The sequence below is a fragment of the Dama dama genome, chromosome 30 (assembly GCF_033118175.1).
Source record: "Dama dama isolate Ldn47 chromosome 30, ASM3311817v1, whole genome shotgun sequence".
In the NCBI taxonomy this organism is placed as follows: Eukaryota; Metazoa; Chordata; class Mammalia; order Artiodactyla; family Cervidae; genus Dama; species Dama dama.
This window is the reverse complement of record NC_083710.1, coordinates 39811349-39824339: the sequence shown is the minus strand read 5'-3', so window position 1 is coordinate 39824339 and position 12991 is coordinate 39811349. Positions and strand designations below refer to the sequence as shown.

The 12991-nt window shown below is 37.3% G+C and overlaps 1 protein-coding gene across 1 annotated transcript in view; it reads left to right on the top strand.

Moving 5' to 3' along the window:
• The window catches only part of RNF17 (ring finger protein 17), a 116956-nt gene that overhangs the window by 12649 nt on the left and 91316 nt on the right, over positions 1-12991 (top strand). The window contains exons 3-6 of the mRNA XM_061133328.1: positions 4429-4520; positions 6389-6500; positions 7614-7694; positions 9026-9126. Of these exons, the coding sequence (XP_060989311.1) occupies positions 4429-4520; positions 6389-6500; positions 7614-7694; positions 9026-9126 (386 nt within the window). The remainder of the gene's footprint in view (positions 1-4428; positions 4521-6388; positions 6501-7613; positions 7695-9025; positions 9127-12991) is intronic.

The window sequence follows — 12991 nt, the reverse complement described above, 5'->3', positions numbered from 1 at the left end:
CTGTATTTCCTGTCTAGAGATCTTTTAGCATTTGTTGAAGAGCTGATTTGGTGGTGCTGAATTCTTTCAGCTTTTGCTTGTCTGTAAAGCTTTTGATTTCTCCTTCATATTTGAATGAGATCCTTGCTGGGTACAGTAATCTAGGTTGTAGGTTTTTCTCTTTCATCACTTTAAGTATGTCCTGCCATTCCCTTCTGGCCTGAAGAGTTTCTGTTGAAAGATCAGTTGTTATCCTTATGGGAATCCCCTTGTGTGTTATTTGTTGTTTCTCCCTTGCTGCTTTTAATATTTGTTCTTTGTTAATTTGATTTATATGTGTCTTGGGGTGTTTTGCCTTGGGTTTATCCTGTTTGGGACTCTCTGGGTTTCTTGGACTTGGGTGACTATTTCCTTCCCCATTTTAGGGAAGTTTTCAGCTATTATCTCCTTAAGTATTTTCTCATGGCCTTTCTGCTTGTCTTCTTCTCCTGGGACTCCTGTGGTTCGAATGTTGGGGCGTTTAACATTGTCCCAGGGGTCCCTGAAGTTATCCTCATTTCTTTTCATTCTTTTTTCTTTTTTACTCTCTGCTTCATTTATTTCTACCATTCTATCGTCTACCTCACTTATTCTGTCTTCTACCTCACTTATCCTATCTTCTGTCCCCATTATTCTACTGTTGGTTCCCTCCAGAGTGTTTTTTATCTCATTTATTGCATTATTCATTATATATTGACTTTTTAAAATTTCTTCTAGGTCCGTGTTAAACATTTCTTGCATCTTCTCAGTCCTTGTCTCCAGGCTATTTATCTGTAACTCCATTTTGTTTTCAAGATTTTGGATCATTTTTACTGTCATTATTCTGAATTCTTTTTCAGGTAGACTCCCTGTCTCCTCTTTTGTTTGGTTTGGTGGGCATTTATCATGTTCCTTTACCTGCCAAGTATTTCTCTGCCTTTTCATCTTAGATTGTTTGGAGTGACCTTTCTGTGTTCTGGCGGTTTGTGGCTCCTCTTTATTGTGGAGGTTCCTCCCTGTGGGTGGGGTTGGACGAGTGGCTTGTCAAGGTTTCCTGGTTAGGGAAGCTTGCGTTGGTGTTCTGGTGGGTGGCGCTCAATTTCTTCTCTCTGGAGTGCAAGGACACTTCATTAAGTGTCCAGTAGTGAGTTTTGAGATGTCTATGGGTTTGGTGTGACTTTGGGCAGCCTGTATATTGAAGCTCAGGGCTATGTTCCTGCATTGCTGGAGAATTTGCGTGGTATGTCTTGCTCTGGCACTTGTTGGCTCTTGGGTGGTGCTTGGTTTCAGTGTAGGTATGGAGGCTTTTGGATCTCTTATCGATTAATGTTCCCTGGAGTCAGGAGTTCTCTGGTGTTCTCAGGTTTGGGGCTTAAGCCTCCTGCCTCTGGATTTCAGTCTTATTCTTACAGTAGCCTCAAGACTTCTCCATCCATACAGCACCAATGATAAAACATCTAGGTTAATGGTGAAAATATTCTCCACAGTGGGGGATACCCAGAGAGGTTCACAGAGTTATGTCGAGAAGAGGGAGGAGGGAGATAGAGGTGACCAGGAGGAGAAGAGGGGGAATCAAAAGGGGAGAGAGCAATCTAGCCAGTAAGCAATTCCCTATGTGCTCTCCACAGTCTGAAACCCTCAGAGGTTCACGGAGTTACATAGAGAAGAGGAGAGGGAAGAAGGAGATAGAGGTGACCAGGAGGAGAAAAGGGGGAATCAAAAGGAGAGAGACAGATCTAGGCAGTAATCAGTTCCCTAAGTGTACTCCATAGCCTGGAACACACACAGAGATTCACAGAGTTGGGTAGAGAAGAGAAGGGGGAGGGAGGAGATAAAGGTGACCTGGGGGAGAAAAAGGAGAGTCGAAAGGGGGAGAGAGTAATCACACCAGTAATCACACTCCTGAGTAAAAATGGGTACTGAAGATTGGAGTCTTAAAGGTACAAAATTGATAACAAATACCAAAAGCAAAGATTAAAAAATCTAGAATAGAGGTTAAACTCTCAATAATACAATATTAAAAAAACAAAACAAAATCACAAAAATTATAAAAAATATATATGAAGTTTGCTTTATAAATAGTGTCTTTTTTTGCAAGGTAATAGTAGGTTATAAAAATGAAAATTAAAGGAATAATAGAAGACTTAAAATTTAAAAAAAAATTTTAATGATAATAAGTAAAAATATATCTAGGAATATCTCTGGAGCTATTGCGGGCAGTGTGGGGTCAGTTCAGTTTCAGATAGTTCCTTGTTCCAGCTTATACCTCTTAAGATCTATAGACACCTTCCAATGTAGTCGGTGCTAGCTACAGGGTTTTATTCTGTTGCACCTGTCACTTCCAAAGCGGTTCCCTGTTTATTTTGGCTTCTGTTTGCTGGTCTCTTCAGTGTCTGATTTCCGCCTTGACACAAGGGGGCGAAGGTGGTCACTTATTTAGGCTCACTTTTTCAGTCGTGCTGTGGGGAGGGAGGACCACTGCAAACAAACATCACTGGCGTGTGTGGGGAGCGCTCACAGTGCCTGGGCCACACTGGGTTTGCCCCTGCTCACGGCGTGTGTGCTTTGCCAGTCTACACTGCTCAGGCTCCAGGTTGGTCTGCAAGGGAACTGTCTAGAGCAGGCCCTGGGTTGCGTACACTTCTCAGGTCTAAGACGCTCAGGTTCAGGATCTCGGGTACTCCACAAAGGCGCAGACTCCGTTGGGCCTGCGTTTTGTGCCCTTCCCAGGTCTGAGCAGCTCAGGCGACCAGGAGCTTGGCGAGTGCACTCTTCTTAGGTGTGGTGCATCTTGTCACCTCCCTGGTCCTAGCTGCTCGGTTTACTGGGTGGCAGCTGGCGCACCATCTCAGGTATGCCATGTGTCTCTTCTGGGGATCTGATCTGTGGCTGCGACCCTCCCAGTGGATGTCAACCATCCAGTATCCCAGAAGTCTTGGTTAGCAACTGGAAGCCTGCTCGCAGTTTGGTAGGGGATGCCATCTCTGGGGCCGAGTTTGCCCCTTTCTGGCTCTGGCTGCTACCCACCTGCCTCCAGCAGGGGATGGGCCAGTCCACAGCTGGCTAGCTCTCCTCTGGCATTCACTCAGTGTTTTGTTCTGTGGGTGGGCTGGCAGTGCTTTAGGTTAGGGCTTTTCAAGGGATAGTTCTCTCCTTTTTTTTCCTCTCTCTCTCTGGCTATCCCACAGTTTGGGTTGCTATCTCATGTTAGCTCCCTCAGATTGCCCTAAGGGCATTCAGGCCTGGTCCTTACTCTAAGCAATACAGCCCGCTCCTCCCTGTACAGCCCCCGCTTGCTGGTGGCTCTGCTGGAAGTTGCCGTTAGGCATGTAATCTGTGGGTTTTATTTATTTATTTTTCCTCCTGGTTATGTTGCCCTCTCAGATTCCAAAACTCCCCACAGAACTGCCGGTGAGAGGGTTTCCTGGTATTTGGAAACTTCCTCTTTAAAGACTCCCTTCCCGGGAAGGGTCTCCGTCCCTAACTCTTTTGTCTCTTTATCTTTTATATTTTGTCCTACCTCCTTTCAAAGACAATGGGCTGCCTTTCTGGGTGCCTGATGTCCTCTGCCAGCCTTCAGAGGTTGTTTTGTGGAATTTGCTCAGTGTTCAAATGTTGTTTCAATGAATTTGTGGGGGAGAAAGTGATCTCCCTGTCCTATTCCTCTGCCATCTTAGAACCACCTCCTATCTTTTTCTTATTAAAGTTATTCCTAAGTATTTTAGAGTTTTGGACATACCCTAAGATAGCATCGTAAAAAACTTCACAGTAAATTTTTAAAGTAATCCTCCAAAGAATTTCCTTTAGAAGTGTGGTTAAGTATAAAGAAAGCTGAGCGCTGAAGAATTGATGCTTTTAAACTGTGGTGTTAGAGAAGGCTCTTGAGAGTCCCTTGGACTGCAAGGAGACAACCAGTCAGTCCTAAAGAAAGTCAGTCCTGAATATTCAATGGAAGGACTGATGTTGAAGCTGGACATCAGCTTTGGCCACATGATGCAAAGAACTGACTCACTAGAAAAGACCCTGATACTAGGAAAGATTGAAAGCAGGAGGAGAAGGGGACGACAGAGGATGAGATGGTTGGATGGCATCACTGACTTGATGGACATGAGTTTGAGCAAGCTCTGGGAGTTGGTGATGGACAGGGAAGCCTGGCGTGCTGCAGTCCATGGGCTCACAAAGAGTTGGACATGACTGAGCAACTGAACTGAAAATATTTTAGTTCTGTTTAGTTGATAGTTGCCAAATTACTGATTTCCTCAAGTATTAAAATAGAATATAAATGTCACTTAAGTATGTTTTTCTTTGACTTAAAAGATGATGTAAGGATCTTTTCATCTTTCTATGAATAACACACTAGTTTTTTGAATTCTGTATAAACAATTTACTGAATGATTTTTTGGTTTTTTGTTTTTAATCTTCTGTCTTAAGGTTGCTACAACTATAAATACAAAACAAGAATACTGCCCAATAGATGGATGTATTAAAGAAGATTCTTTTATGGAAAAATTGCAGCCTAAAAAGTATGTTCCATGTGCACTATTTTAGTATTTAAAATTCATTGTATTTCTGAAAGTTATTTTAGAGTTACTGATAAAAGGTCATTCTTATATCAGTATCTCTCTAACCCATTGTTTACAGAATGCTCTTTAAGTTTATAATTTGTCTGAGCTGTTAATGAAGTGGAGAATCCAACTTCTAAAGAAGCAGCATTAGTGTGTCCTCATTTAAAGTGAGGGGAAATAGAATTCACAATTACCATTTCTTCACCCTACTTAATTCTTTTAGTCTCTTTTGCATACCTTAGCTCTCCCAGACTCTCTGCTGCTCTGTGGTTCTTCGTGGCCTATCCAATAAAATCCAAAATCCTTTAGGCTAGCATTCCTGACTTTTCACATTACTGCTGCAGGTTCTCTGTCCAGATTTAAATGGGTGCTTAGAAACCAACAGAACAGTTATTTATTTAGATAATAAAACCACTTAGCTAAAGTCTACTTACTGGTTATTGATAGAGCCAGAGGTAGAACTCAGGCTTATTGAATGCCAGTACTGCTTCCACCTCCTCTATTTGTATTCCATCAATCACTTCCTCTTTAACCTCTGAGTGGAATGATTAGAATAAATCTTTAGGAATCTTTGTGGCTACATGTGAGTCTTTGGCCATAACAATTGGGACATCTTCAGGAATCTAGCAGTTGACTTACCGGGTGAGGGAGGCTGACTTTTTTTTAAAGAGTGCTAAGGATTGTGCACCCACACCAGAGGAGGGAGCCCCCTGCTCAGCTCTAGCCAGTTTCTGCTACATGTTAAGACATCCCAGTGGTCCCAGGTTATCCTTCTCAAGACAAAACAGAAATCTGGAATTTCTTTGTGAAGCTTTCTTATTTTTGAAACATGAAAGCCAAATCTGATTATACTTTTGTCTAGATTCATGTAGTGTCCGATATGGTTGCAAAGTGAAATTTTACTTTTATAAGTAGATGAATCTGTTTTAGGTATCCCAATTTTTTCCAAATTGCCAGTTTTCAAATTAGTTCTCCATGTCAAGTGTACTTAGGTTAAAAAGTCCTGTTTCCTAATTTTAGTAGAGTTTGGTTTAAATAGCGATATGCTTTAAAATAGAAGTGTTTCTTGATACATGATGCATTGCCTTCCTGATTTTTCTTCAATATTTTGAAACAGGAATTGGAATGATGGACTCCTTATGGCTAATGCATTCACATGTTTTCAAGAACATGGATATCCACTTTTTAAGTAATCAAATGTTTAAAAATTACTTTGTGTATCATTTCTTCCTACGAGAGTAACATTCAGTCATCATAGTTTCTTCTATAAGCTGTTTTAGGCTATGATTAACTTATTCACCAAACACAGTGTGCTAGCCAATGTAGGGATATAAAGATAAAACTAGGCAAAAACTCTATCATCTATGGACAAGAAATGTAGCTTGCTTTTCATTTAAAATTACCTAGTAAATTTATTACCTCATTAGCCAGGCCTGTTAGTATATTTTTTAATAGCTGGCATTTGTGTGTATACTTACTTACTTATTTTAATTGAGCTTCAGACAATTGAGTGATTATCAACATCTCTACCAAAAAATATCAGGGAAGGAGAAAGGATTAAGAAATTAAAGCACAATTTATATTATAAGCTATTACTTTTAGGAGTTGGTTAAGAAGTTGAATTCTTTAGTAAAGTTAGCTTTTATATGAAAACATGTTTAGTCATGATTTTCTTCTCTTTGCTTTTCACAGATAATTGAGAACTCATTGTAAATGTCCTAATAAGTCATCATAATTATTTTTAATAGAGGGTAAAAATCAAAATAGAAGATTAAAACCATTATGTTAATATTTATACTTAAAATAATGTACCTGACATTTTCCAGGATGAGGAATTGTTCTCAGGACTTTGAAAAGACTACTCATCAACAAACTGTTGGTTTAGAACATTCAGCCTCCACACCCAGGACTGTTTTGAACCCATCAGCTGTAATAGAGGTATGAAAAATGTAATTCATGAAGTGAGGCCAACCATTTTTACTTTTCTCTAGTAGCTTGACTTTCCTGTGCTCTCAAGGGTCCTGTAATTCAAATTCTTTGGGGAAGTTTAAAGGTAAACCTGCTCTCCTTGCTTCAGTCTCTTATTTTATTCTAAACTATGCCTCAACAATTGTTTTCTTCCCAAGTCAACACATTCTGCCTTTGATCAGCTGTTAGTGCTCTTGATATTTACCTGTATTCCCTTTGAACCTAGTTACTGAATTCAGATTTTATGAAACTTGTATAAGACACAAGTTTCCAGATTCTAAGTATGATTTTCCAGTTATTTTAACGGCAACTAAGAGACCTAGTGGCACTTAATGATGTAATTCTTGTTGGAGTATTGAATTTTATCAGCTATGGCTTTTGATAACTTTACATAATATATTCTTTTAATTGAAGGTTAGAAACAGAACAAATTCCAAAGTGCTGTTGAGTGGAATATTAAGTCGTTTTGTTAAGGAGATTATTCGTGGGCTGGGGGAGGAGAGAGCACTGTCTTCATGTTTAAATCCTTCTTTTTTCCCCATAAGAATTTTCTTTTGTTTTTATCAAGGAATTTCTGTACGTTAATTTTAGTGGGTTTTTTTTGTTTTTTTTTTTCTTTTCTGCCCACGCCACCCGGCTTGCGGGATCTTAGTTCCCCAACCAGGGACCAAGCCCGTACCCCCTGCATTGGTAGCATGGACTCCCAACCACTGGACCAGCAGGGAAGTCCCCAGTGTTTAAATCTTAACATAGCCTGATTATAATCTTCATTTTCTTAAAAACTGTTGCTGTTTATGTGTATTATTTATGATCATGATAATTTTTTTCAGGTAGTTTTAAGTTGCGAAATGGTTATAGGACATAATCCCATTTTTTCAGAAAGATACCTAAAAAAAAAAAATCTGGAGTACTATCAGCAAAACTCTAAAATGTTCATTGTTGCATGTTTTCAGATTGCTGTAATGGATCTAGGTTGCTTTTGTAAACAAAATGGTAGCTTGATGTTTTTGCAACTGTTACAGTCTATCTAAGCATCTGTTTTTATGTTTTGTATTTGTATGTGGTTCTTCTCCCCCTTCTTAGGAAAGTAAAACTGTGGAAGAGATTGATGAAGCATTGAAGATAGCAGGCCAAAATTTTGAACAATTAAGTATTGCTGTAAAAGTAAGCTTTCTGGAAAATTACATTCTATCCTAAATTAAGACATGTTCCCTTTTAATGTATATCATTGAAGGCAGAGCTTAGCATTATAGGTAGAGCTTACATAATCCAGTGAGAGAGAAACATACAAAAGAATGGAAAACTCATGGCCTCCTAGGATTAGTTTCATACCATTTGTGTTGGCAGCCTGCTTAAATTGAAGCTCTGTTAAGGAGCTATAATTTCTGTTTGCTGTGAGCTGAATTTTTTGTCTTGGAAGCATTGCAGATCACTTTTCTTACACTGCTCATTATTTGGCTGTATACTGTTACACATAGTTTTAGGTTCTTTTCTTTCTTGGCCCATTAACCCAAGAGACAGACTTCCCTCATTCATTTATTCACAAAGAACAAGCTCCTTGCACCTACCAACAGCAAATTCACCATCAAGGCATTCAAAAGATTGTAGCTAACATAGAATTTAAGAGTTCAACATATGTATTTGCAGAATACATTTACTGCATCTCACATCCCCCCAATTTTTAACCAATTTTAGCATCAAATCTAAGTCCAAAATCTCATCTAAGTATCTTCTAAATCAGGTATGGGTGAGATTCAGGGTATGACTCATGCTGGGGCAAAATTCCTCTCCAGCTGTGAATGTGTGAAACTAGTAAACTATCTCCTTCTAAAATATTAATGCATTTATTGGACAGGCATAGAATAGACATTACCATTTCAAAAAGGAAAGATTAAAAGAAAAAAAAAGGTCACAGATCTCAAGTGATGAGTCTTTGTTTAAAATACAAGGAAATTTGTGGAGTAGTTAACATTTTAATTAAAATATGTGTGTGTGCATATATATATATAGGGTTTTTTTTGTCCTTAGTGTGTGGCATGCAGGATCTTAGTCCCCTGATCAGGGATCGAACCCGTGCCCCCATGCATTGGGAGTGCAGAATCTTAACCACTGGACCACCAGTGAAGCCCCTAGTGTTATATTTTAAGTTTTTATAAATTTAAGGAATCCTGCCAGAGAGAAACTTAGCTATCCAAAATGATCCATTTCCTGTACAGAGTAAAAGTGATGAGAAGTTCAGAAAACTTAGTGGGTTTTCTAGTCCTTTTTGTAAATTTTATCACTAGAAAGTACTAACAAAGATGTGATCTTGCTGACAAGAAGAAGGATTTAAAGTTTAACCATGTGATTTTTCCCATTTTTATCATCTGATCTCTTCTGTTCTTATTTTGAAAAGAGTCCAAAAAGTACCTTTTACTTTTCAAAATTATGTTGAAAAATATAATTCCCACAAAATAAAAATACTAGATTAGGTCTTTGTATTATCTTTTCCCCAGATGCTTGAACACATACACAGTCAGACAGAAGAGGAGACAGTCTGTCTTACAGAGGTTCTGGAGAAGCAGTTTGATCAGCTTTTCACTTCTCTTGATTCCAGGTAATAAGTTAAAAATATAGACTCAGTGCAACTGAAGCTTTTAACATCAACTTGTCATTTTATTTCTCTACATAAATTGGAAAAAATTAGTAGATTTTAAACAAGTTTAGAAGATAATGGGTCGTTCCCTTACAAGCTGATGTCTACAGCTTTGAAACGAAGAAAAATTATTTATTTATTTATTTATTTAGGCTATTTGCCTTCTGGTCCCAAAGCTGTTAAATAATATCCTTCTTAAAGCAGCACAGAAAAATACTGTCTATTTCTGAATCCTGTTGTAGAATTCAGCATACTGGGAAAATGCAAACATACATTTTCATGTACATAATGCCATCATTTTTTATGTGTTTATTTGCATCAACAGCAAATAATAATGATTTTTCTAAACACATACCATACAGTTTTATATCCATCCTTTTTAAGAATGTTGATATATATGGTCTGAAGTAATCTTTAATCACATTGTACATTTTAAGAGACAGACTCATAAAAGTTGTGATAAATTGGTATTTAGAAATGGTGCTTTTCTATTTGACTCTTGTTTCTTGTTATAATTTCTAATTGGAATGCCCAGAACATAGGTTCAGCACACTGAATGAATCAGTTGATATTCTTTATTCCTTGATATTTATGATATCTCACATTTGGTATTTATAGTATCTAAGTGATAGGTCAGTTCAGTTCAGTTGCTCAGTCATGTCCAACTCTTTGTGACCCCATGGACTGTAGCACACCAGGCTTCCCTGTCCATCACCAACTCTTGGAGCTTGCTGAAGCTCATGTCAGTCAAGTCAGTGATGCCAACCAGCCATCTCATCCTCTGTTGTCATCTTCTCCCCTCTCTCTCTCCTTCTCCTGCCTTCAATCTTTCCCAGCATCATGGTCTTTTCCAGTGAGTCAGTTCTTCGCATCAGGTGGCCAAAGTATTGGAGTTTAAAGGTGAAAAGTCATGTGCATGCATTTTAAATGTTTTTAATAGTGGTAAATATACATCATAAAGTTTACCTTTTTAACCATTTAAGAGTGTACAAAATTAGCCTCCAACTAATAAAAATAAAGGAAAAAAAAAGTGTACAGTTTAGTGGTGGGGGGAGGGAGGAATCAGAAGCTTGAGATGAACATACGCTATTATATATAAGATAAATAAGAAACTACTGTATAGCACAGAGAACTGTATTCAGTATTCTGTGATAACCTATATGAGATAAGAATCTAAAAAAAGATTATATGTATAACTGAATCACTTTGCTGTATACCTGAAACTAATATTAATATTAGTTAATAATTTTAAACTAATATTAATATAACATTGAAAATCAACTGTAGTCCAATAAAATTGAAATTAAAAAATGTATAGCTTAGTGGCATACAATAATTTTATGATTAACTTTTTAAGGACTACCAGCTTGTGTTCTGTGATGGCCGCACATGTTTCTTTTCCACCAGTAGTGCTCAAAGGTTCCAGTTTCTCCACATCCTCACCAACATTTTATTTTCTTTTTTGAAAAGAATAGCCATTTTGAGGATATGAAGTGGTATCTCATTTTGGATTTGATTTACATTTCCATGATAGCTAGTATTGTGGAGCACATCTTTTCATGTGCTTATTAGTTGACCATTTGTGTATTTTCTCTGGAGAAATATGTATTCCAGTCCTTTGCCCATTTTTGGATTGTTTATTTTGTTATTGATGGGGTAGGAGTTCTTTATACATTATAGCTATCAATCCTTTGTGAGATGTATCATTTTGAGATATTTTCTCTTCTTCCTGTGGCTTGCCTTTTGTTTGTGGTTTTAAATTTTTTTTATTGAAGTGCAGTATTAGTTTGAATTTGAATTATGTTTGAATTACAGTATTAGTTTCAGGTATACAACAGAGTGATTCAGTTATACATATTCTTCTTCATCATAGGTTATTACAAGATATTGCATATAATTCCCTGTGCTGTACAGTATGTCCTTGTTTTTTATCTACTTTATATATAGTAGTGTGTATCTGTTAATCCAAAATGCTTAATTTGTCCCTTCTACCCTTAAATGTCTGTGGGTCTGTTTCTGACTTGTAAGTAAGTTCATTTATATTCCACATAAAAGTGATATATGAAAAAAAAGCGATATATGATACTTGTCTTTCTTTGTCTGACTTTAGTAAGTATAATATTCTCTAGGTCCATCCATGTTGCTGCAAATGGCATTGATTCATACTTTTTTATGGCTGAGTCATACTCCATCATGTACATATATCACATCTTTTTTATCCATTTAAGTTGTTTCCTTGTCTTGGCTAATGTAAATATTGCTACTTTGAGTACTTTGAACATTGAAGTGCATGTATTGAGTTTTAGAGTTTTCATCTTTTCTGGATATGTGCCCAGGAGTGGGATTTCTGGATCATATGGTTACTATTTTTAGTTTTTTATAGAACCTCCATACTGTTCTCCATGGTGAATGCACCAAGTTTCCATTCCCACTGACAGTATAGAAAGGCTCCCTTTTCGCCACACACTGCCTAGCATTTATCTGTAGACTTTTTGATGATGACCATTCTGATTTGTGGAAAGTGGGATACCTCATTGGAGTTTTGATTTCCATTTTTCTAATAATTTGTGATATTGGATATCTTTTCATGTGCCTGTTGACCATCTGTGTAATGGTCTTCTTTGGAGAAATGTCAGTTTAGGTCTTTTGCCCATTTTTAAATTTTTTGTTGAGCTGTATAAGCTGTTTGTATGTTTTAGAAATTAAGCCTTTGTTGGTCACGTAGTTTGCAAATATTTTCTTCCAGTCTGTAGGTTGTCTGTTGTTGTTATTGAACTAAATTACTTAGCTGTGCCAGCTCTTAGTTGTGGCATGTGGAATCTAGTTTCCCAACCAGAGATTGAATCTAGGTCTCCTGCACTGGGAGTCTTAGCCATTGGACCACCAGGCAGATCCCTCCTTTGCACTCTCTTGATAGCATTCTTTGATCCAAAGATGTTTTTAATTTGTGAAGTCCAATTTATCTGTTTTTTCTTTTGTTGCCTGTGTTTTGGTTTCATATCCAAGAAATTGTTGCCAAATCTTCAATTATGAAACTTTCTCCAACTGTGTTTTCTTCTAAGAGTTTTACAGTTTTAGCTTTTATGTATAGATCTTTGAGGCATTTTAAGCTGATTTTTGTATATAGTGTAAAGGAAGGGTCCAACTTCATTCTTTACCATATGGATATCCAGTTTTCCCAGCACCATTTGTTGGAAAGATGGGTCTTTTCTCCATTGAATGGTCTTGAGACTTCTGTCAAAACTCAGTGACCATGTTTGTGAAGATTTATTTCTGGGCTCTCTATTCTCTTCCATTGGTCCATCTGTCCTTGTGGCAGTAGGACAGTGTTTTAATTACTGTGGCTTTGTAGCAAATTTTGAAATCAGGATATGTAAGCTCTCCAACTTTGTTGTTTCTCAAGATTGTTTTGGAAGTTTGGGGTCCCTTGAGATCTCCTGTGACTTTTAGGATGGGTTTTTCTATTCTACATGAAGCATCATTGGAATTTTGATATGGATGGCTTTGAATTGTAAATTGCTTTGGGTATTTACATCTTAACAAATATTAAGTATTCCAGTTCATGATTATAAGAGATCTTTCCATTTATTTTGGCTTCATTAATTTCAGCAGTGTTATGTAGTATACAGCAAGTGTACAAGTCTGTTGCAGCCTCAGTCATGTTTATTCCGGAGTACAGTCTTCTTTTTATTCTTTTGTAAAATTAATTGTTTTCTCAATTTCCTTTTTGGACTGTTCATTGTTAGTATGTAGAAATGTATCTGATTTTTTATGTGTTCATTTTGTATTCTGTATCTTTGCTGAATTTATTTATTAGCCCTACTAC